This window comes from Panulirus ornatus, chromosome 9, assembly GCF_036320965.1.
Source record: "Panulirus ornatus isolate Po-2019 chromosome 9, ASM3632096v1, whole genome shotgun sequence".
NCBI lineage: Eukaryota > Metazoa > Arthropoda > Malacostraca > Decapoda > Palinuridae > Panulirus > Panulirus ornatus.
The window spans coordinates 21,484,556-21,511,002 of NC_092232.1; the positions used below are offsets into that span (position 1 = coordinate 21,484,556).

The following is a 26,447-nucleotide window of genomic DNA, read 5'->3' on the forward strand; positions in this document are numbered from 1 at the left end:
GCGTTCCTACCTAGGCGGGAAAGTCCTGTTTTTGAGCTGTCCCCGAAGAATTTGAGGGAAACGTAAATGGCCGGTATTATCAAAATTACTACCTGTAAACTATATGACTGCATGGAACGTTTGCTGCTGTAATGGAAGTATTCGTAAAAATCAAAGGTACGTGCATGATTCTGATCTGTAAATACCTTTATTGGTTATTGTAAGAGAAACATTATGGCCAAGTTTTTTCTCTTACAATACCCTTCATGTTCATATATCAGCCTTCAGATGTGTAAATTCATGACCATATTCTTCATGAGAATCAATTCATGATTTATGAAATTAGTTTGATCATCAAATTACGAGACATGCTCACTGACCATTGTACTTCGAATTGACATGTTGCTCAGGACATATTATATACTATGCAAGTACTTTGAACTCAACTAACAGATACTTACATCCTCTTTTGACTGTAGGCTTCCTCTTCTATCAGCTCCTCGTCTTAACTGATATTTTTAGGTCATGTCCGATATTGTGTATTTTCTCGTTGTAGCTATATTTCTGTGCTTTAAAATGATGAGTATTTTTCTTACTCATTGTTGTGTTCGCTGAATGTAATGGCCTGCACACACACACACAGCAGTGTTACTGTTCTTCATGGCCCAGATAATTCTGTCACCACCGAGAGCCCTGCTGAACCTGACTTGAACGGAGGACTTGAGGAGGGGAAGCCCATGAAATACAACCGAAATTGTTTTAAAAAAATTCGAACATGTTCATTTCGATAAAAATGAAGTACGTGCAATAGTTGTATCGTTTTCCTTATCTTAATAGGTTTTGATTAAAGTTCCTAAATCACATTAACATGTTTTAATTAAAGTTTGAATTTCCTCAAATTTGAATAACACAAAATTTGGCGCTAAATAGAAATAAAGGCGCCGAAAAGGTGCTAATGCGCTAAGTACGAAATTTAGGAGCTATATCTCTAAAGCTCTAAGACTAGCACCAAAAGCGCTAAATTGGCAAGTCTGACCTAGAGTTATTATACATAAGACAAGATATTCAGCCCTCTCCTTCTGCAGTCCCTCAGAATTGCTGTACGTGGCATGCAGAAGTGACAGGGGTAGTGTTATTTCTTCCTCATCTCTAGGTTATAGCTGAATTTTCCGTTTAACTGTATCTTTATATAATTCGACGTTATCGTTGTTACCTCCTGCTCCGGAGAGTGGTTCAGGTTCCCTTCGCGGAAAGATAGCGAGCAGCATAACCCAGACGTTCATTTTATCGTAGATTGGTAGCTCCAAGAATGCAAAAGTGCGGCACGGGTTTTAAGCTCCGGAACTGTAGCAGGCGTAGCCAGCCGACATCTTGAAACTTTTTTATCTGTAGATATTTTGGGTTCCGCTCTACAAACCCAGTGAACTTACTATAGATGATGATTACTTTTATTCATCTCTAAATCCCCGTGTTCGTTGTAGTTTGCCATAAAGTCCGTATTTTGACAATGAGCGATATCGCCATTATTCCTGATATTTAGTTTTCAAAGATGATAAATAGCGTGCCTAGTTCGAGATCTTTATGCTGACTTATCTGAAGAGGGATATGGTTATTTCGACTTGTGAGGATTATAACATTAACACAAAGATCACTGTTAACGGCAGAAAGAAGTTTATAACAATGCAGGAACACAGCAAGGCCAAAGGAAAAACAAACTATTTATCGTAACTCAATGATATGGAAGAGTGCAAAAATCAACAGCCCAGTCGAAAAGAGTGGAACGAGACGAATTATAGTGATATTTCACCTGAGCCACTTTACCCCCGGGTCTTATCCACACCAGAGCCAAGGGAGGCCCAGGCCCCAAGGATCCTCCCACGTCACAAACAGTGCGCACTTGGGCTTGACTAGTCACCTTACATGTCTGTATTAGAAGTGTACACGTATTACAACGGAGATCGGTGCATCCTTTAATAATATTGGAAGGTATGTTGTTTATATATTTTTTTTTTTAATATTCATAAAATGTTATTAAAAGGCTGGAGTGACTTAACTAGCAATATATTAATGTAAACCGTCAGTTGTAATGTGTATAGCCTATTTTTTCTCATTCAAGATACAAAAGGCATTTCCTGATTGACAATTATAATTCATTGTATGTTAGGTTTACAAATAGCCTTAGGTGGGCTAGAACATCAGGTTGTAAACAAGTGTTGGATGAGTTGCCAACAGTGCTTTAACAATTTTATACCTGAACTGTCAGTTGATTCAGTTAATGTGGTAAATGACAACGTTCTTCATTCATATTACTAATCACTTTGGATAAATTCAAGTAGGTGCTAGACACAGTGAAGGCATGAGTCCCATGAGTATTTATGCCAATTCCTATATTACTTTTGCAGGATAGAAGCAGAGTCCAGAGGGTGGTGACACTTCTCGTACACCAGTATGAGATTATTTACCTTGTTATAAGCAAGCTTTGTAGTGTTACGAAAGTGCTTAAATGGTTGATAAGCTGCCTTTGATATACGCAACGCCTCGGTTGGGCATGTCATACCTACAATATAACGTATCATACATGGTGTGCTGTGGTAGCAAGTCTTGTAACACAAACCTTATTTCTCTTGTCAAACCCAGCTTATATTGGACAAAATTTCGGTTTAATCCCACTGGTCAAGTACCAATCATTCATTATTCCCATCTGCAGCTGTACAGATGTATGTCACCAACTTCATTACTTTGGTCCCATCGACAACCGTAGTCCAGGTATTCTGGTACCACCATTTGAATAGTACAAACCCCTGATAACAACTCCTCCTCCTCTGTATCAGCAGATGTTGAACAGTTCTCTACAGCTGGGATGTGAAGATATTACTTCACCAGTTTATGTATCACTTTGCATATGCTAGTCATTAGTAGCCGATGGATCTTTTTGCACCATAATTTTTTATTGGTGAGTGCGAGATTAGACACTAGTTTGCACATATATTTACAGATAATTGTTTACTTTTCTTATGCCAGTATGGAGTTAGCATTATGCTCGGGCAGTTAAGTTGTTACAGTCATTGTTCCACAAATTTTCATTCAAGTTTTAAGAGGAATTTTATTATCCTTTGCAAAACAAGCCAGTTAGGTTAAGTTTGGTTTAGCTGGCTAATTTAAGAGAGAATCAAGAACCTCTCGAACTTTATGGTATAGAAAAACTGTTTTTATTCAAAGTCAGGAACAGAAATTTGGAATCTGTTCTTAGTATTATATAGATCATCATCCTATCCATGGAGAGGTACACAGTATTTGATTAAGAACAGTAAGCCACTTTCGTAGTTAATTCTCTTATAACCGTATAACCATTACATCTAAATTTGATTATGGTATAAGGATGTTTTTCTTGGAGCAATTATATCTCAAAATGTTTTGGTATTGGTGAAAATTGTTAAGGTTTGTCTTTGTATTGGCTAATTTTCAAAGGTTACTGTTATTTTGATTAAGAAAACTGTACTGCGCTTGGAGAAATATGATTTGTCTACATATACAAGGGCCATTTACTGTTAGGACTCTTTTGCATTTACAAAATAAAATTTCTTCGATGTTTGTTGTAGGTTCCACTGCATTTCACCTGAAGCTATGTGTGGCTTACTTGTTACTGGTTGAATGCATTTAGATTCAACAACCACATCTATGATAGGTTGGGTTCAGATACTTAATTTAACCTTAATTATGAGGTCTATTACATTATGCAGTATATTACTGTACAGTCTTACCTCAGTTAAGAGGATGCATATTTGTAATTGCTCAAAAGAATGAATGATATCATCCTCCTACATGTTGCTGGAGTTTAGTCAAATAAATCACCATTTCAGGTATGATGTACATTTTTTCTTATTCAGCACCAGAAACCTTCTAAAAGGACCCTTTGCCTGGAGTCACTGAGAAGAGATTTCTCTCGGAATAACTGCAGCCTTTACCCTGATTTTTTTAGTGTAGTAATTGATAGTAAAATGCTTCATCTTTTAAAATTTTACTGTTAGAATGGTATCATTGTAGCTAAATACAGTAATTGTATGCTCAGTATATTTGATATGCATACAACTTCTTATTAAGTATCCAATTAAATGTTCAATTCATACTCCTTACTCTTCTGTCATATCAGATTTATCTTTTTGTTATCTAGTGTGGCATAAACCTCTCTGCTCAGTTACTGCTCTAATAGTACAGTCTTACTTGGTCCGAGTCTGTTTTTGGTCTTGGTAATTCCTACTAGAATTATCATCACCTCTTGGAGACCTTAGTGTGAAAGTCTTTTCATAGGTAGATGACCTCACAGTCATATCACATCATGACACTACTTAGGCAACTCCAGACATGCAGCGTTACATCACACAAAGCATTGGCTCATCCAGAGCAGAATGTTTACTTCCATTCAGAAATCCACTATCACCCACTTATTCCTGGACAGACATGGGTCCATCATGCCTAATTCCATAATCCGAAATATTCAACCTCATCTACTTAAGAGAACCAAAAACATGTTGATTATCACATACAACATTTACTCTCCATGCCACAAAGGCCATATCCCAAACAGAATTCCCACAGAGCAATTACTGGAACCACTTTTGGGCAAGGAAAAGAAACCTTTAGTATACTTGACAGGTACTTCATCCATGCCACCTTGAGCTGTGCTTACATGTTTGGTCATCCAGTGTCCCAAAGCAGACATAATGAAATAAGACAAAGCAAAGTTCTCAGAATAATCACCAACTGCCTTATCTTTCTTTTTCTTTCATACTTTATCATCATTTCCTACACTAGCAAGGTAGTGTCTAGTGCCTGGTACACATGAAGAAAGGCTGCTATCATTCACATCCATTCTCTACCTGTCATGTGAAATGCTTTAAAACCACATCCCCTTATCCACAGCTAGGTTCTACAGACCTTTCCATAGTTTATGCCAGCCAAATCACATGGTATGGTCGAGTCCAATGACTGCACGTCAACCCCTGTATACCACAACTTTCCAATTCACTCTATCCCACCTACATGTTCAAGTCCCGATCATTCAAAATCTGTTTCTCTCCATCCTTTTATCTCCAGTTCAGTCTCACCCCTCTCTCTTTGCCCTACGCTTTTGACACATACATCCTCTTTGTCAACCTCTCATTCATTCTCACCATGTCCCAAACCATTTCAGCACACCCTTTTCAGCTCTTTCAATCACAGTCTTTTTATTGCCACATCTCTTTCTTACCCTTGTATTACTTATTTGATCAAATTACCTCACATCATATATTGTCCTCATACATCCATCTCCAACACATCCATCCTCCACACATCCTCATCTCCATGCCTTGCATCCATACAACATTGTTAGGACTACTGTACCTTCAAACATATCTGTTTTTGCCCTCTTCCAAACTCAGTCACCAATTTCTGCAGTTCCTCACTCAGTTTTGCCACCAATGTTATTTCATTAGTAGACAACAACTGACTTCCCAGACCCTCTTCATCCCCTACAGATTGTATACTTGCCACTTCCTCCAGGACTCCTGCATTTACCTCACTCATCACCCCCATCCATAAACAAATTAACAGCCATGGTGACATCACACACCAACTACTGCAGATCAGCCTTCACTTGGAACCACTCAATCTCCTCTCTTCCTATTCAAATACTAGCCTTACAATCCTGATAAGGACTTCTCTGCTTCTGGCTGCTTCTTTCCTACACCATATATTCTTGAGACCATCCACAAGGCATCCCAATCAGTCCTATCATATGCTTTTCCAGATCCCAAACTTCCATGTACAGATCACCCTGAACCACTTCTGAGACCACTTTGTTCTTCCCAAATCTAATGCTTTTTACATGGCTTCACCCAGTCACTAACATAAAGTTTACCCAGTACACTCAGAAAACTTGTACTTTTGTAGTTGAACGCTCTCGTTTTTACCCCTTGCGTTTATTTAATGGAAGTATACATACATTCTGCCAATCCTCAGGTACTTAACTGTGATTCATACATACATTGAAAATCCTAACTAATCAGTTAACATTACAGTCACTCCCTTTCTTGAGAAACTCAGCTGCAATACCATCCACTCCAATCACCTTGCCACATTTCATCTTATGCAAGCCAGCCTAATAATCAGAAATAATCAAGACCCGTGCAATGCCATAAAAACTTTTCCAATATAATGTCACTTCAGTATGCTTGGCCCCCAATTCTTAGCAGCAGCACTGTATCCCTATCCCGCCTACCTTGATTTCCCAATAATGAACCCAGCAATCAACCACCATTCCTCAAGCAGAAATAGAAAACTTACCCCTGCTTCACATGTTAACAACCTGTAATCACAGATACCAGTAATAAACAAAAAATGGACAAAACATGTAACACTGATGATTTAACAAGCACTAAACAACTTCCTCCAAACCCAATCTTAAGCTCCACTCCAGTAGACCTGTACTCATTTAAACTGCTCTTCCTATGCATGTACAAATTACAGTATGTTGTTTGTATTCTGGACAGCACCTGTCTCAACAACATTGCAAATACCTGTTCAGGTGGAGGTAAACTGTCCAGTCAAGTAGTAACTTATCACAAGTGATCCTGGATAAAAATGGGCTTACCCCAGTAGAAGGTTGGGTATCACAAAAACAAGTGACAAACAGGATACGGCAAAAAAGGAGAGAGGTTCATCCTAAATAAGAAACACATTTCTTACTTTTCCTGCTGTAGGATCCTCTCCTATGCAGCATCAACAGCAATCAGCAGGCTGGCCACATCCAGTAAGTGGAATAACATATAAAGAAATGCGATGAGTGTACATGTGTGCACTAATGTGGCACACGTGTACACTCATCGCATTTCTTTATATGATGAGAGGTATAGTAATCCCAAAAATGTTCTCTATATGCAAGGAATGGGCTGTAGGTGATGTGTGAAGGAGGGTGGATGTGTTGGAAATGAGATGTTTGAGGGCAGTATGTTGTGTGAGGTGGTTTGATCAAGTAAGTAACAAAAGGATAAGAGAAAAGTGTGGTAATAAAAAGAGCGTTGTTAGAGAATTGAAGAGGGTATGCTGAAGGGGTTTGGATATATAGAATATATTTTTTTTTTTTCTTGCTTTGTCACTGTCTCCCGCGTTTGCGAGGTAGCGATATAGAATATATATATATATATGATAGAGTTGATAGAGATGCTCTGTGGAAGGTATTAAGAATATATGGTGTGGGAGGCAAGTTGTTAGAAGCAGTGAAAAGTTTTTATCGAGGATGTAAGGCATGTGTACGTGTAGGAAGAGAGGAAAGTGATTGGTTCTCAGTGAATGTAGGTTTGCGGCAGGGGTGTGTGATGTCTCCATGGTTGTTTAATTTGTTTATGGATGGGGTTGTTAGGGAGGTAAATGCAAGAGTCTTGGAAAGAGGGGCAAGTATGAAGTCTGTTGGGGATGAGAGAGCTTGAGAAGTGAGTCAGTTGTTGTTCGCTGATGATACAGCGCTGGTGGCGGATTCATGTGAGAAACTGCAGAAGCTGGTGACGGAGTTTGGTAAAGTGTGTGGAAGAAGAAAGTTAAGAGTAAATGTGAATAAGAGCAAGGTTATTAGGTACAGTAGGGTTGAGGGTCAAGTCAATTGGGAGGTGAGTTTGAATGGAGAAAAACTGGAGGAAGTGAAGTGTTTTAGATATCTGGGAGTGGATCTGTCAGCGGATGGAACCATGGAAGCGGAAGTGGATCATAGGGTGGGGAAGGGGGCGAAAATTTTGGGAGCCTTGAAAAATGTGTGGAAGTCGAGAACATTATCTCGGAAAGCAAAAATGGGTATGTTTGAAGGAATAGTGGTTCCAACAATGTTGTATGGTTGCGAGGCGTGGGCTATGGATGGAGTTGTGCGCAGGAGGATGGATGTGCTGGAAATGAGATGTTTGAGGACAATGTGTGGTGTGAGGTGGTTTGATCGAGTAAGTAACGTAAGGGTAAGAGAGATGTGTGGAAATAAAAAGAGCGTGGTTGAGAGAGCAGAAGAGGGTGTTTTGAAATGGTTTGGGCACTTGGAGAGAATGAGTGAGGAAAGATTGACCAAGAGGATATATGTGTTGGAGGTGGAGGGAACGAGGAGAAGAGGGAGACCAAATTGGAGGTGGAAAGATGGAGTGAAAAGGATTTTGTGTGATCGGGGCCTGAACATGCAGGAGGGTGAAAGGAGGGCAAGGAATAGAGTGAATTGGAGCGATGTGGTATACAGGGGTTGACGTGCTGTCAGTGGATTGAATCAGGGCATGTGAAGCGTCCGGGGTAAACCATGGAAAGCTGTGTAGGTATGTATATTTGCGTGTGTGGACGTGTGTATGTACATGTGTATGGGGGGGGTTGGGCCATTTCTTTTCGTCTGTTTCCTTGCGCTACCTCGCAACCGCGGGAGACAGCGACGAGGTATGAAAAAAAAAAATATATATATATATATATATATATATATATATATATATATATATATATATATATATATATATATATATATTACTCTCCTTTTCTTTTAATTTTCCAAAAGAAGGAACAGAGAAGGGGGCCAGGTGAGGATATTCCCTCAAAGGCCCAGTCCTCTGTTCTTAACGCTACCTCGCTAATGCGGAAAATGGCGAATAATTTGAAAAAAAGAAAATCATACAAGGAGAGAGTTTTACACTCAAAGGGTCCCATCTTTTGAACTGTCATCAGTATCATGTGAATTTTTGAAAAGCTTTTATGTTGCTATTATTCACTATTTCATCAATAATTGTGTGTGTGTGTATACAGGTTACCAAACGTTAAGGCTTGGAAGCCCTGAAAGATGTCAGATGCTGCAGGAAGAGACCGAAGTGTGGACCCTCCAGCTGTCAAGTATGTTATGGACGTGTTGCAGAAGAGGCAGAGGGATATTGTCGCAAAAAATTGGGTTAGTGTGACATCCATGATAATTTTTGTGTGAAGTGCTTATGATAATGAATGACTCAGCTTTGAGGAAAAACATTCATTGAAATACTTCCAGTATTGAAACACTTAGGGCTAACAGTTGCATTCATTGAAGTTTTTGTTGTACAGTCAATTGAAATTGTGATGGATAACATCATATGGACTTGCTAATAGACTTTGTATAGCATCATTGAACTTTTAGCTATTTTAAGTTCAACTCAGATTGATATTTCTGTTGTGATTTTCTTTCTTTCATAGTACCAGGTTGCTGTAAAGTGTCCCTCTTTTGACTTAGGTATCCATCTTTTTTTCTTTTTTTTCTCACCCACATGCAGGTGGCTGGCTTTCAGTCCACAAACATACTGACAGCTGTGCATTGAGCTTGCTCGTCAGTGGGTGTTAAGAGTGTCGCTCCTTTAGCATAGGTATCCATTTTGTCTCTATCTCACCCACATGCAGGTGACTGGCTTTCACTCCACAAACAAAAAGTCTCTCATTCTTATACTTAGTAATTGACAACACGTAACTCACAAGACTGTTCTTTGTAGCCGTATGTTTTCCTGCAGTGAATTTTATGTTCTAGCCCCTCCTTTCTGCAAATATTAATGTAATTCCCCCCCCCCCCCCTCTAGTTAGTATGCAGCCACCAGTGAGGGAAGTATTGCTGTTACAACCTGCCTAAGTATTAGGAGGGATAGTTATGATTGAATGGTGAGCTATCACATCAGTAGCTGTCAACTTTTATTCCAGTGGCTAAAGTTTCCATCATTTCTTTTTGCTTTGCCTACTCATAGGCGACTGGCAGTCATTCCACAAACATACTATTTCTTACACATAACACTTGGCAACACATAACTCGCATGACTCCTTCTTATTTAACTTGATTTTCCTGCGGTGGGCAATACATGCAAGCTTTCCTGGTAAGTAGTACTGTCACTCTCAAGGAGTAGTTGATTTTGGATGTAAGTACAGGTACAAGAAAAGGAGTAATAGATCAGCAGATGAAAGAGAACTGTTCCAGAGGCTAATAAATTTTTGTAAATCATTCAGCTGTGTACAAATAAGCCAGTTAGACTGACGAAAGCAATCGTAGCAACAGACCTTTATGTTTATGAAAGACATGACATTGTTTTTAGATATACAATTGAATAAAAACAGGCATATCAAATTTGAGTATCTTATAAATCCCTACATAGCATATCATGGAAATGAATTAATGTAATTGAGTTCACCAACCAATATTGAGCTTAAGAATTTCCACCATGACAGATCAGACTGAATAGTGATCATGATAGGATGTCAAGTACAAATTAGAGTGAACTCTTGTTTAATAACCAAATAGTATACCATGTGAAAATGACACAATAAAACAAATAATCAGTGGGCTAATGCCTAACAGAAATAAAGGTAGTGCAGAATGGTAGATACCAAGAGACAGAAAGCAGTGGATGAATGAAAGAGTGCCATGAAAAAGAAGAGGGGTTAAGAGAGAGGCAAAATTCAAAGAACTTGATCAGAAAATAGATAAAACATGCAGAAATAATAAATGCATGGCGGATGGATGAGATTAGAATTGCTGTGGAAGAGAAGAAGGGAATGTACCTGTGGAAGTTCAGCAAAGGAGGGAAGAATATAAATACGTAAGCAAAATGTTAAAAAGCTGATGTAGGAAAGCAAGGATAATGATGATAAAGATTTTGGAAGAAAGTTGAGTGAAAAGTTTAAAGAAAATGAGGAATTGTACTGGAAGGAGGTGAAAAAGGAAAGAGGTGGTTGTAAGATTGGAAAAGCAGATGTGAAACATAAGGAGGGGGAGTTGCTGAATCTGAAGGAGGAAGTGAAAGGAAGATGGAAAGAGTATTTTGAAGAACTGATGAATGTGGGAGAAAATAGGCAGCAGTTTGTTAGATGCATAGGTATGGAGGATGGAAGGAAAAGGATACAAGTGCAGGTACCTATAGCAAGAAGGGAGGTGAAAAGGGCAATAGTGAGGTTGAAGGTAGGGAAAGTACTAAGAGTGGATGGGATTACAATTGAACTGTTAAAGTATGGAGAAGCAAATGAGAGAGTGCATGCCTTTTATATGTAATTGAGTATGGAAGAGAAGGTTCATAAGGATTAGGTGAAAAATATTATTGTTCCTTTATTCAAAGGAAAAGGTACTAAGGATGTACTTAGCAATTATAGGAAAATAAATCTGTAAGTATACCAGAAAATGTGCATGCAAGAGTGTTGCTTGATTGTGATGGAAGTGACTGAATGCAGAATAAGTTAAAAGCCAGGGGGTTTTAGGAAAGTTAGAGGTTGTGTGGATCAGATTTTTTGTGATGAGACTGACTGAGGATAAGTATCTAGGGAAAGGTAAGAATGTGTATGCAGCTTTATAGATCTGGGGAAAACATATGACATTCAAGTGGAAAGCTTTATGGGATGTGCTAAGGGTATTTTGGGAATGGGGACAACTGTTGGATGGTATGAAAATCTTTAGTGGAGGAGCAAATGTACATGCAAGAGTGGTTGGAGTGTTGAGTGGAAATACGGCATACATGTTGGTGTGAGGTGGGGATGTGTGAAGTCACTGTGGCTTTTAAGCATATATATGGATGGAGTATTTAGAGATGAAAGCAGAATTAGAGAAAGTGAGTGCAGAAATGGAGTGTGGTGGTAAAATATGAAGCCTGTATGGAGCTAAATTCTACCAGAACCTATCAGAAATAAATTTTTCTAATGAACAGGTACTGAACATAAAATATCAATGCCTGGATTTTTTGAAGGCAACAGTAGATGAAGTATCCAAGAGGCTGCCTGAGAAATTCAAGTTTTTTGATACATTACAGGCTTTTCATCTAGATATTCTTCTCTCACAGAGTAGATGTGTTCATTTACATGAATTGAACGTGACAGAATTTAACACTACAGATATAGATTTTGATGACTTGGAAAAACAACACATAAATATCAGTCAGATAAAATACATAAATTTGAGTTAGATAAGATTTTGATGTGTATGATTTCAAGAATGCAGTAGGTGTGTATTGCTTCAGAACTTTGGTAAAATTTGTCTTAACTGAATTATGTTTACCCATATCAAATGCATTTGTTGAGAGAGTGTTCCATCAGGCTGCCTTACTTAAGACAAAAGGAAGAAGTAAAATGGGATACAAGCTTTTAAAGAGCATCTTGATGATTAGGTCACATTTGATGGTGAATAATTCCTGCTGCAAGGATTTCTGGTATCAGATGTTGAGGAATTTCAGCGTGAGTATGCATGAGAGTGAACCTTGTAATGAAACTCATGATGGGGACACAAATAGCAGTGAAGCTGTAGAGGCACTCCAGATATTGCCTAGTTGTATTTACCAGGTTATGGTTTTCAGGAGTTGAGCTGGGATAATGAGAATTTTTGCTATAAAAGATAGAAAACTAATGATGAAAATATTCTTTATATAGGGAGCAAAGTTGAATATTGCTGCAATATATGGTCACCAACTAAACAAGCAAACAAAGACAATCTAGAGGGAATTCAGAAAAACTTCACAAGTAAAGTCGTTGGAATGGAATGTATGAACTACATTGAGAGAAAAGAAAAGCATGGTGCATGATAAGTTATGCATGGTAGCAGATATAGGGCATCAAGGAGAATTTTATGAATATAAAAGCTTATCAGAAAGTAAGATACAGAATCATCAGGTTGTGAGTAATACCCATGAACATTTCAAAAAGATGTCAGATATATCAAAATCTAGCAAAGATTGTAGAAAGACTTTTCATTGCAAAACCTGGAGAAATAATAAACACATGAGGAACATGTATAGAAGCATTTAAGAGAAAACTCTATAAATGGCAGAGTTCAATCCTCAGTCATCCTCAGATCAATAGTTAGAGAAAGTACATGGTGGTTGAGTGAAATAAGGTCTTCAGCAAGCATGTAGGGAACGCTACATGCTAGCCCTGCCATCATAGCAAAATTTCGAGGTAAGTCATCTTAGGTTAGTACTCACCCTCTTGATCTTTTTGATATTACTTCATTTATTAAGTTATTCATCTTATTTATCTAATTTTTTTATTTTCTAGTTTTACCTCATTTCCCCTTGTAAATTACAGGTGGCAACGTGTGTGATGGATCACATAAGGGGTAAATTGGACTTGAATTCTGCGTCATTCCTGAGTGAAGCTGAATTTTACCTAGTTGGCAGTTGTGCTGAAAACCTTGCAACTTCAAACAAGGATGACAGAGATATACTACTACTGCTTGGTCCTCCATATACTCCACAGTACTTCAAGGTCACTCAGTTCAACATGTTTAGCTGATATGTCATTGGATATTCATAAGATGGTTATTTTCTGTCCTATCTTGATTTCTGAATGTTTTTGTTAGTGTTTGATGGGGTTAAGACCTTTCTTCCAAAGCCCGCAATGCCATTCCCTAAAGAATTGTTTCCAGTACTAATAAGAATGGAATGGAAAACAGGCACTGGTAAGCTGAATTATGATAAATACTAACCTGCCAGGGCACAACTGATAAAACTGCTGTGAGACACCATTAGACTGTATATATTCAGTTAGGTGACTTTATATTTTCTGGACGTAGAGAGAGTCCAGATTTTTTTCTCTTTTTTTTTTTTTTTTTTTTTGTAGCCTCCAGTCACAGGCAAAAATTCCACATCAAGGCCAGTCCTTATTTAAAATGTAGAAAGGATTATGAGAGAAAAAAAGAGGAGATGAGGGAAATCATATATGAATTTTGGAGGAATTAATAAGCCTGTTTTTTGAAATGTGTCAGGTCGTACTTATTGGGAGAGACATAGGAAGGTAGAGAATTCCAAAGCTTTGAGATGTAGGGAAAGAAATGGCTATCAAAGTGGCCCACCCATGAATAGCCAATGGCCACATAGTAATCATGTGACGCAGTGGCTAGCTGAGTATTGCGTGGTCTACCTAGTAGTGGGAGCGTTCAAGCAGCCAGCTCTCAGGAGCAAAAACCAAAGTAACACTCATAGAAAAGAGAAAGTGAACCAGTGATGTGGCATAGGGCAAGCAGGCCAAGTTTAGAAGTTAGCATAGGAGAGTTTATAAGTCGGATCACTTTTCACACAACTCTATCAAGTAACGATGCATTGCTAGGTCCATCCCAGATGTGAAAGCAGTACCCCATACAAGGATGGGTCAGCTCTTTGTATAAATGGAGTAACTGTTCAGATGAAAAGAAATTTTGACATCTAAAGACGACTCCCAGTTTCTTAGAGGCAGATTTAACTATTTCTGTAATGTGGGGTTTCCAAGCAAGAGTAGATATAACAGTAATACCAAGTACGCTCATTGAGTCAAGAGGTGGAATTACTGAAACATCAATATAAACAGGAAAGTTGTGAGGCTTTTTTGATGAAGAGATGATTAGAAACTGGGTCTTGGAAGCATTAAACTTAACCAGATTTTGACTACCTCTCTGAGATATTTTGTCCAAGTCTGAGTTTATTGGGGAGGTTGTTTCAAGATGAGATGCAGATCATGTGAGAGAAAGAGCAGAATTAAAGGATGTGAAGGAATGCAGTGTTAAATCATCAGCATATGTGTGCATTTGGTTATTTGTGGAAGAAAGGGAATTGTTGAGAAAAAGAAGAAAAAGTGTAGGGGGTAGGACAAAACCTTGAGGGTCACTGCTGTTACGGAGAAAGGGAGGGAGGCTGATCAATCAACAGACACAGAACATTGATCAGCTAAAGAGGAAAGCAGAATTAGAATTGAAACAAATTTATATTGCTTATAGAAGCTAATTCCAATATGTCTATTAATTTCAAGTGATATATCAAGAACCATATCAAAGCAGCTTCAGTTAGGCTCTATATTGAGCTGAAAGTGCTCATCAAGATGTTACATTTTAGCATGTGTTTCTTGTGATGTTACACTTTAGTATCTCCAGTCCAGAGTTCCAAACTTTTTCAACACCCTTAACCTGGCACATGCAAGGATAGTAGTACTTAGTGCAATTACCTTTGTGTTTGTGGAGTGTACCATTCTATTGTCCAGATGCTACCAAGGCATCTGATCATTACCTCAGTTCATTGCATGCTTTTGTTTTGAATCTTGGGTGGTCATGTCCATTTGTCTTCCTTGTTATTTCAGTGTAATTTACCGTTACATGCTATGATATAGTGAGACTAGTGTATATAGGAAAAGTTTGAGTTTCAAGAAAGAGACAAGATATGCAAGCAAGAATCGGTGCTAGTTCAGTGGCACACTCCTTTACAACACAAGGAAGTAAGTCATCTAGACCTTGCACCATGCCCAGATATACTTGGAAGACTTTGCTTTAGGAAAAGAGAGAACACAGAATCTTTAGAGGGAGATAGGGAGGATGATTAGATAAGGAATCATCCAGATTAGAGAAGAATAAAGTACTTAAGAGAGTAATCTTGTTAGTAAGAGATTATCTAGATGGACTGGGCACGAAGAGAGGAAGAAAAGTTGAGTTTCAGAAGTGTTCAAGATGCTTTGGGGTAAAAAGTAGAAAGACCTATCTGCAGAAGCCATATCATTCTTTGTTTGATTGTAGTTTTAGCTTCTCTAAAAAAATGACTTGTCAGTTAAGAATGTTATCCTGAAGAAATTAAGCCACAAACACTGCATTTTTGGTATGGTTCTTGCACGTAGCTACTTTAAAGTTGTCTGTCCCATAGTTAATGAATATCAGTAACTTTATAAACACACATGTAAAAAGGTGGTAATTAACATTGTGAATCACTAAACTGCAAAACACTTAGAAATCTCTTGCAGTGAATTGTATGTCTTGAAATTTATGGATTAAAATTTCTACCTGTCAAAAATGAGATTTAAGAATCATGTCAAAACCAAAGAATGTTTTTGAAAATGCTTGAAAGACCTACAATGAAAATTTTGTCTCTGTCAGTGTATAATGATAAATGACTGCCTGTGTATTTTGTTCTTTCGTCTTTGCAGGCAATTCATGAGGGACATGGAAGATATTTTCTGCAGTGGAATAAATGCAAGTGGAATGGTGATAAACCTCGGTATATTCATGCAAAGAATTATCTGTCAGCAACTCTCCTTCGGAATCATGTGAATTCCTGGTAAGAAAACACACTGGATTTTGAAAATTGAATGTTAAAAAAATGTTGGTTTTGTTTAATAAGATTAGAACACTCTAGCCACTTGTAAAGATTTCTTGTCATGTTTCTCCTGGCAGTGATTTGGCTTAGGTATACACATGCTGTCAGTCTTCTTAACATCCAGTTTTTTTGCTAAATAGTTTTTCTAAATTCTTGCTAGAAATTTACTGTTTTGAAACTCTTGTAATCATACCTAAACAATGAACTTGATTTTGATTTACCAGATAATATCATGATGGGAACTGAAAGGTAATTTAAGTACTTGAATTAAACCATTAAGCATACCGTACAGTACAATATTTGTATACAAACTCAGAATTAGCAATTAATCAACTCAAAATGTAGAAAAAGAAGTAATTACTAATTACTGACAACTTAAGATGATATTATAATCACATTATGTCAATGAGTTGTTTTAGAGTATATGAGTCACACACTCACACTATGTGCTGGTTGCCCTGCGGGAAGACCAGCTTCTCAAAGTTAGACCCATCTGAGAGTCTTGACCTCTTTGGCCTTGGAATGTCCTTGCCAAGAGAAAAAAACCATTCCACTGTGACAGAGGATGGAATGGGCATGTTGTCTTGATGTTCCATGGACCATGGTCCATTGCAGTCTTATACTGTTGTAAGCTAACTTGTAGAGACCAGACCATAAAAGAGAAGTTAGAGAACTGAATGCTGTCAAGTTGACAATGATACTGAACAACGTTACTGGATACTGCCAATACGGCCAAATCCACAGTGTGTGACAGGGTTCCTAGGTCTGTCCTTTTAAGGACAATCTGTTTTTTTAGATCTGGTTTTCCCGTTTATTTTGAGAAAAAAAGAACAGCCTATATCTGTTGTTTTTAAAGTATTTTATTTAGCTTTATTCATTATATGTACAAAGTTCTTGACCCTTAATAGAATTCTTTTCTTGCTAGATAATTGGCAACTGTCAACCAAAAGGATCCATGGACACATTCGCTTCCACTTGTAACCTTGCACTGTGCCTGTTCGGTACTGAAACAGAATATAGGGGAGGGAAGGGAGGGGGGAATGGCTGAGTTAGACCTGGGGTTTGGGAGAGCTATTACTAACATAAGATGTAAGGCAAAGATTAATCTGTTTTTAATATTTGTTTGTATTATTTTACAAACCGTATAGTTTACCTCGCTATATAAAAATGATAAGAATTAATCATTGCATGATTATGTTGGACATATGAAACAAATAAACAATATATCTGAGCTATATATTCTATTTATATAACTTGTGGCCTTATCATATATACATCTTTTCTTTCAAACTATTCGCCATTTCCCACATTAGCGAGGTAGCATTAAGAACAGAGGACTGGGTCTTTGAGGGAATATCCTCACCTGGCTCCCTTCTCTGTCCCTTCTCTTGGAAAATTAAAAAAAAGAAAAAAAAAAGAGAGGGGAGGATTTCCAGCCTCCCGCTACCTCCCCTTTTAGTCATCTACTACGACACGCAAGGAATACGTGGGAAGTATTCTTTCTCCCCTATCCCCATATATACCTTTTTTTTTTTTTTTTTTTTGTCGCTGTCTCCCGCGTTTGCAAGGTAGCGCAAGAAAACAGACGAAAGAAATGGCCCAACCCACCCCCATACACATGTATATACATACGTCCACACATGCAAATATACATACCTACACAGCTTTCCATGGTTTACCCCAGAAGCTTCACATGCCCTGATTCAATCCACTGACAGCACGTCAACCCCGGTATACCACATTGATCCAATTCACTCTATTCCTTGCCCTCCTTTCACCCTCCTGCATGTTCAGGCCCCGATCACACAAAATCTTTTTCACTCCATCTTTCCACCTCCAATTTGGTCTCCCACTTCTCGTTCCCTCCACCTCCGACACATATATCCTCTTGGTCAATCTTTCCTCACTCATTCTCTCCATGTGCCCAAACCATTTCAAAACACCCTCTTCTGCTCTCTCAACCACGCTCTTTTTATTTCCACACATCTCTCTTACCCTTACGTTACTTACTCAATCAAACCACTTCACACCACACATTGTCCTCAAACATCTCATTTCCAGCACATCCATCCTCCTGCGCACAACTCTATCCATAGCCCACGCCTCGCAACCATACAACATTGTTGGAACCACTATTCCTTCAAACATACCCATTTTTGCTTTCCGAGATAATGTTCTCGACTTCCACACATTCTTCAAGGCTCCCAGGATTTTCGCCCCCTCCCCCACCCTATGATCCACTTCCACTTCCATGGTTCCATCCGCTGCCAGATCCACTCCCAGATATCTAAAACACTTTACTTCCTCCAGTTTTTCTCCATTCAAACTTACCTCCCAATTGACTTGACCCTCAACCCTACTGTACCTAATAACCTTGCTCTTATTCACATTTACTCTTAACTTTCTTCTTTCACACACTTTACCAAACTCAGTCACCAGCTTCTGCAGTTTCTCACATGAATCAGCCACCAGCGCTGTATCATCAGCGAACAACGACTGACTCACTTCCCAAGCTCTCTCATCCCCAACAGACTTCATACTTACCCCTCTTTCCAAAACTCTTGCATTTACATCCCTAACAACCCCATCCATAAACATATTAAACAACAATGGAGACATCACACACCCCTGCCGCAAACCTACATTCACTGAGAACCAATCACTTTCCTCCCTTCCTACACGTATACATGCCTTACATCCTCGATAAAAACTTTTCACTGCTTCTAACAACTTGCCTCCCACACCATATATTCTTAATACCTTCCACAGAGCATCTCTATCAACTCTATCATATGCCTTCTCCAGATCCATAAATGCTACATACAAATCCATTTGCTTTTCTAAGTATTTCTCACATACATTCTTCAAAGCAAACACCTGATCCACACATCCTCTACCACTTCTGAAACCACACTGCTCTTCCCCAATCTGATGCTCTGTACATGCCTTCACCCTCCCAATCAATACCCTCCCATATAATTTACCAGGAATACTCAACAAACTTATACCTCTGTAATTTGAGCACTCACTCTTATCCCCTTTGCCTTTGTACAATGGTACGCATACCGCCAATCCTCAGGCACCTCACCATGAGTCATACATACATTAAATAACCTTACCAACCAGTCAATAATACAGTCACCCCCTTTTTTGATAAATATAAATATTTATATTTATGATAAATATTTATCATTTACATGTATATGGACAACTGGACGATTTTTGCAGGGAAAAAATGCAACTGAGTGGGAGATGTAAAAAAGAAAGAGACAGGAGGTCAAGAGAAAGGTGCAAGAGGTGAAAAAGAGGGCAAATGAGAGTTGGGGTGAGAGAGTATCATTAAATTTTAGGGAGAATAAAAAGATGTTCTGGAAGGAGGTAAATAAAGTGCGTAAGACAAGGGAGCAAATGGGAACTTCAGTGAAGTCCGCACATGGGGAGGTGATAACAAGTAGTGGTGATGTGAGAAGGAGATGGAGTGAGTATTTTGAAGGTTTGTTGAATGTGTTTGATGATAGAGTGGCAGATATAGGGTGTTTTGGTCGAGGTGGTGTGCAAAGTGAGAGGGTTAGGGAAAATGATTTGGTAAACAGAGAAGAGGTAGTAAAAGCTTTGCGGAAGATGAAAGCCGGCAAGGCAGCAGGTTTGGATGGTATTGCAGTGGAATTTATTAAAAAAGGGGGTGACTGTATTATTGACTGGTTGGTAAGGTTATTTAATGTATGTATAACTCATGGTGAGGTGCCTGAGGATTGGCGGAATGCGTGCATAGTGCCATAGTACAAAGGCAAAGGGGATAAGAGTGAGTGCTCAAATTACAGAGGTATAAGTTTGTTGAGTATTCCTGGTAAATTATATGGGAGGGTATTGATTGAGAGGGTGAAGGCATGTACAGAGCATCAGATTGGGGAAGAGCAGTGTGGTTTCAGAAGTGGTAGAGGATGTGTGGATCAGGTGTTTGCTTTGAAGAATGTATGTGAGAAATACTTAGAAAAGCAAATGGATTTGTATGTAGCATTTATGGATCTGGAGAAGGCATATGATAGAGTTGATAGAGATGCTCTGTGGAAGGTATTAAGAATATATGGTGTGGGAGGCAAGTTGTTAGAAGCAGTGAAAAGTTTTTATCGAGGATGTAAGGCATGTGTACGTGTAGGAAGAGAGGAAAGTGATTGGTTCTCAGTGAATGTAGGTTTGCGGTAGGGGTGTGTGATGTCTCCATGGTTGTTTAATATGTTTATGGATGGGGTTGTTAGGGAGGTGAATGCAAGAGTTTTAGAAAGAGGGGCAAGTATGAAGTCTGTTGGGGATGAGAGAGCTTGGGAAGTGAGTCAGTTGTTGTTCGCTGATGATACAGCACTGGTGGCTGATTCATGTGAGAAACTGCAGAAGCTGGTGACTGAGTTTGGTAAAGTGTGTGAAAGAAGAAAGTTAAGAGTAAATGTGAATAAGAGCAAGGTTATTAGGTACAGTAGGGTTGAGGGTCAAGTCATTTGGGAGGTAAGTTTGAATGGAGAAAAACTGGAGGAAGTAAAGTGTTTTAGCTATCTGGGAGTGGATCTGGCAGCGGATGGAACCATGGAAGCGGAAGTGGATCATAGGGTGGGGGAGGGGGCGAAAATTCTGGGAGCCTTGAAGAATGTGTGGAAGTCGAGAACATTATCTCGGAAAGCAAAAATGGGTATGTTTGAAGGAATAGTGGTTCCAACAATGTTGTATGGTTGCGAGGCGTGGGCTATGGATAGAGTTGTGCGCAGGAGGATGGATGTGCTGGAAATGAGATGTTTGAGGACAGTGTGTGGTGTGAGATGGTTTGATCGAGTAAGTAACGTAAGGGTAAGAGAGATGTGTGGAAATAAAAAGAGCGTGGTTGAGAGAGCAGAAGAGGGTGTTTTGAAATGGTTTGGGCACATGGAGAGAATGAGTGAGAAATATTGACCAAGAGGATATATGTGTCGGAGGTGGAGGGAATGAGGAGAAGTGGGAGACCAAATTGGAGGTGGAAAGATGGAGTGAAAAAGATTTTGTGTGATCGGGGCCTGAACATGCAGGAGGGTGAAAGGAGGGCAAGGAATAGAGTGAATTGGATCGATGTGGTATACCAGGGTTGACGTGCTGTCAGTGGATTGAATCAGGGCATGTGAAGCGTCTGGGGTAAACCATGGAAAGCTGTGTAGGTATGTATATTTGCGTGTGTGGACGTATGTATATACATGTGTATGGGGGTGGGTTGGGCCATTTCTTTCGTCTGTTTCCTTGTGCTACCTCGCAAACGCGGGAGAGCGGCAAAAAAAAAAAAATGATAAATAGAATGAACAACATAGTATATCACTTATATAACCAGTTATAGTTTAAACTTTCCTATTACAAGAAATAGAATTAACAACGAAGAAGAACGCTTAAACCAAAGAACCCAGAAAAGAAAAGGTAAGATGAAGATTTTATCTGACGAAAAAGTAATAGATACTATTGGACTAAAAGATCGAGGTATTGGAAGTTAACTGGTCTGATAACAATTATGGAAGTTAACTTCCGATAATAGTCTGATAGAAATTAACTTCATTAATTATCTTTTATAGGCTTATTGCTTTAGTGCCCAACTTTGACAAGAAAGTACCCCAGACCTCTGCTGTGGTTCTCCTCATATCTTTGTGGCTGAAATACTGATCAACCCAAAGTTACTATGTGGATTACCACAGTTTTCCCTGCACTGACATTATTTACTTAAAATTTTATGTAGATTTAAGGATTTCTTGGTGATCAGACAAATTTATCGAAACACTTATATAGTCTCCTGCAAACACAAATTGCTTAAAAACTACACCAATCATGATGTACCCAATAAAAGATTTACCATCCTCACCAACAAATATCACATTTACATGATAGTGCACATTATTTATGATATATCGCTCATGCAAAACATAACTACAGCTTTGTTTCAAACTTTTGACAACTCACACTTATTGTATGTAAGCTTGTCCAGCAGGTAAGCAGTCTTACAAGACTTCAGGCTGGAGATGGAACCAGTCACACTTTTCTACGCCACTGTGCTCTTCTGCTGCTGCTACACATGATCATAGTAGTTAGAAAATATGATGGACCTTGAACACCATGATTCCTTAAGCCTTGGGGTGACTGAATTAGTCTCTGTCCACCCCATTCTGTACCCCATTATCTCTTTTACACTCTCCAGTTAATCACTTACTTTCCCATGTTCCATCATAGCCAATCATATGCTTGCCCTTAACTTGCTGTGTTGTTGTACATTATGGAGTTGTGATGATGGGGTTCATGGAAACTGCTAGCTGGGTATTTTGTAATGTTCAATGCTTAGTTAATTTGCTAAAGGGCATGACTAGAAATATTCATTCATGCTTTGTAGTTCTGCTACATCTTACTTTTGTTATGGTAGTTTTTTTTTACTGTTTCTTTTAGAAGTATTGGTACACCACTGATTTTCTGGCACTTTTGGTTCCAAAGCCTTGCCAGATTAACTATTTTGCCTGACCAACCGTGGTCACATAATAATAATTCATCAACATACCTCTAACCCACTAATTATACATCTTCCATGTGTCTAAAGTATACCATGGACTGCTAGAAATTTAAGTTAAACAATTATTAAATGTAAATTAGATAGATAAGTGAAATACAGGTACTTGTACAATAGTACATTAGTTTGAATCCTGTGGGGTCTTCTTTGCCTTCTGTTGTTATTGTTTTCCTAGGTGTGCATTGCCAGAATAATGCATTTTCATCTGCATTATACACCTGTTCAGGACTGAGGTGTTTGTGAGGTGTTGTAATTTAAGTTTTTTCTGGAACAACTTATCCTGTTCCATTATCATGCTACCTGACAAGTCCACTCCATCACTCTGATGCTGTCAAAACCATTCCATCATCACTCGATCGTGTTCAGTACTCTTATCATCTTTCGTAGTTTTTCTAATTGTCATTTGCTTCTTGGAATCACTGTCTGCATAGAATTTCAATATTTTCTCCCTTTGCTTCTGTATATCATAAACAGTTGATGATCCAATACTGTAGATGTCACACAGCTTGTGCACCAAAACACAACGGTCTATTTTTTCAACAGTTCTACTTTATCTTGGATTGATATGGACTGGTTTAAGTTTGACACCACGACTTACACTCTCATATGTCTTTGAAGCCATAGCTAGGATTGAATTTAAGCAAAATAAGCTTAGAATCTCAGAATTGTGGTATCACCACCAAGTGCAGTGTAAAGAATGTAAATAAGTGCGCCCTACACACAACGTCATCTGTGGCCATCCAATAAACTAGTCTGGTGGCCATGGTATTTCAACTTGCCTCACATAATTTTGTCTGGGCTAAAGGAGGCACCGAACCATCAGTTGTCAGAAGTTCAGTGGTGTACCTGTACTAAACAGATGGCAATTCTGTTAACTTCTTGCATTATCCTTAACAAATGTAGGACCCCATCTTGAAAGGTCTGAGTGTTACCTAATGACCCTTTTTCAATGGCATCCACAGCTCATAGGTTGTGCTACACTCATTTACCCATTTACCCTATGCTGTAAGGTATGTTCACTTTCCCTCGGCTGTAGGTATTACCTTGGCTTTTGCCACTGAGAGCTGGATGCTTGTGTGCCCCTGCCATTGGCTCGACCACACAATACTCGCTGCATCACATGATTACTGTGTTACCGTTGGTAACACAAAGGTGGGCTGTTTGGATGGTTTTCTTTCCATACTTTTCAAGGCTTTGGAACACTCTACCCTCTCATGTCTTTCCCAGTAACTATGACCTGACACTTTTTAAAAGACAGGTTTTTCACTTCCAGAATTTGTAAGTACTTTAGCATGTTTCTTGTTTTCCTGTTTCATTACCCTCTTTATTTTTTAATTAAGGCCCAGCCTTGATGTGGACTTTTGACTGTAAGTGGAGCCTTCGACATAAAAAAAAATCAATAGTATAAATGTCATGATCAAGATTTAATTTCCTTAGGCAATAATCCAGTGCCCTGTTTTCTTCATTGTATAGGAGGTAATGCAAAATTGTTAAACCATTTTATAACTAGTTACTTTACAGATATTTTTTTCATCTTATATGAGAAATAAACAAACAAAAAGAAGTGTTCATTATTTGCGTTGCGGGTTGTACCTCTCTGATCCAGCACTCTGTGGTCTGGCACGTTTTGAATCTACCGCCATTAGTTATTAGTTTGTGGCTTATATTAACATATACATACATATGCATACACAGACATATACATGTATACACATGTACATATTCATACTTGCTTACCTTCATCTATTACCAGTGCCACGACGCCCCACACGAAACAGCATCACTTCCCCCTGCTTCAGCAAGGTAGTGCCAGGAAAACAGACTAGAAAGGCCACATTAGTTCACTTTCAGTCTCTACCTGTCATGTGTAATGCACCAAAACGACAACTCCCTGTCCAGATCCAGGCCCCAAAGACCTTTCCATGGTTTACCCGAGACATTTCACATGCTCTGGTTCAGTCCACTATTATTACTGTTATAATCATTATTTTTACTTTCTATTATACTTTGTCACTGTCTCCCACGTTAGCGAGGTAGCGCAAAGAAACAGATGAAAAGTGGCCCAACCCACCCATATACACATGTTTATACATACACGCCCACACATGCACATATACATACCTATACATTTCACTGTATACATACATATACATTCACAGACAAATGCATTTATACACATGTACATATTCCCACTTGCTGCCCTCAGCCATTCCCATCGCCACCCCGCCACACATGAAATGGCACCCTCTCCCCTCGCACACGTGCGAGGTAGCGCTAGGAAAAGACAACAAAGGCCACATTTGTTTGCACTCAGTCTGTAGCTGTCATGTGTAATGCACCAAAACCACAGCACCCTTTCCACATCTAGGCCCCACAAAACTTTCCATGGTTTAGCCCAGACACTTCACATACCCTGGTTCAATCCATTGACAGCACATCAACCCTGGTATACCACATCGTTCCAATTCACTCTATTCCTTACACGCCTTTCACCCTCCTGCATGTTCAGGCCCCGATCTCTCAAAATCGTTTTCACTCCATCCTTTCACTTCCAATTTTGTCTCCCATTTCTCCTCATTCCCTCCACCTCTTGACACATATATCCTCTTTGTCAGTCTTTCCTCACTTATTCTCTCCATGTGACCAAACCATTTCAATACACCCACTTCTGCTCTCTCAACTACACTCTTTTTATTTCCACAAACCTCTCTTACCCTTTCATTACTTACTCGATCAAACCACCTCACACCACATATTGTCCTTAAACATCTCATTTCCAACACATCCACCCTTCTCCACACAACCCTATCTATAGCCCATGCCTCACAACCATATAACATTGTTGAAACCACTATTCCTTCAAAAATAAACATTTTTGCTTTCCGAGATGATGTTCTGCCTTCCACACATTTTTCAATACTCCCAGAGCCTTCGCCCCCTCCCCCACCCTGTGACTCGCTTCCACTTCCATGGTTCCATCTGCTGTTAAATCCACTCCCAGGTATCTAAAACACTTCACTTCCTCCAGTTTTTCTCCATTCAAACTTACCTCCCAATTGACTTGTCCCTCAACCCTACTGTACTTAATAACCTTGCTCTTATTCACATTTACTCTCAACTTTCTCCTTTTACACACTTTACCAACTTCAATCACCAACCTCTGCAGTTTCTCACCCGGATCAGCCACCAGTGCTGTATCATCAGCGGACAACAACTGACTCACTTCCCAAGCTCCATCATCCAGAACAGACTGCATACTTGCCCCTCTCTCCAAAACTCTTGCATTCACCTCCCTAACAACCCCATCCATAAACAAATTAAACAACTATGGATACATCACGCACCCCGCCACGCACCGACATTCACTGGGAACCAATCACTTTTCTTTCTTCCTCTTTGTACACATGCCTTACATCCTTGAGAAAAACTTCTCACTGTTTCTAGCAACTTACCTCCCACAAAGCATCTCTATCCACCCTATCATATGCTTTCTCCATATCCATGATTGTTTTTCTAAGTATTTCTCATACATTTCTACCACTTCTGAAACCACATTGCTCTTCCCAATCTGATGCTCTTTACATGCCTTTACTCTCTCAGTCATTACCCTCCCATAATTTCTCAGGAATACTCAACGAACTTATGCCTCTGTAATTTAAGCACTCACCTTTATCCCCTTTGCCTTTGCACAGTGTCACTATGCATGCATTCTGCCAATCCTCAGGCACTTCTTCATGATCCAGTCATACATTGAATATCCTTACCAACCAGTCAACAACACAGTCACCCCTTTTTTTTTTTTTAAATTCCTCTGAAATACTTCCAAACCCATC

At 39.0% G+C, this 26,447-nt stretch overlaps 1 protein-coding gene across 6 annotated transcripts in view; it reads left to right on the plus strand.

The window, feature by feature from the left end:
• The first annotated feature begins 1,664 nt into the window (after positions 1-1,664).
• The window catches only part of LOC139750254 (uncharacterized), a 48,426-nt gene continuing 23,643 nt past the window's right edge, over positions 1,665-26,447 (plus strand). Inside the window, exons 1-4 of one of the 6 annotated variants that reach the window (XM_071664792.1) lie at positions 1,665-1,965; positions 8,776-8,914; positions 13,036-13,215; positions 15,889-16,019. In XM_071664792.1, coding sequence (XP_071520893.1) covers positions 8,810-8,914; positions 13,036-13,215; positions 15,889-16,019 — 416 coding nt within the window. In that variant the 5' untranslated portion in view covers positions 1,665-1,965; positions 8,776-8,809. Of the gene's footprint in view, positions 1,966-2,147; positions 2,312-2,400; positions 2,426-2,498; positions 2,933-6,572; positions 6,770-8,775; positions 8,915-13,035; positions 13,216-15,888; positions 16,020-26,447 lie in introns of those variants that run through there. The other 5 variants (XM_071664795.1, XM_071664793.1, XM_071664797.1 and 2 more) reach the window with 5 other exon arrangements.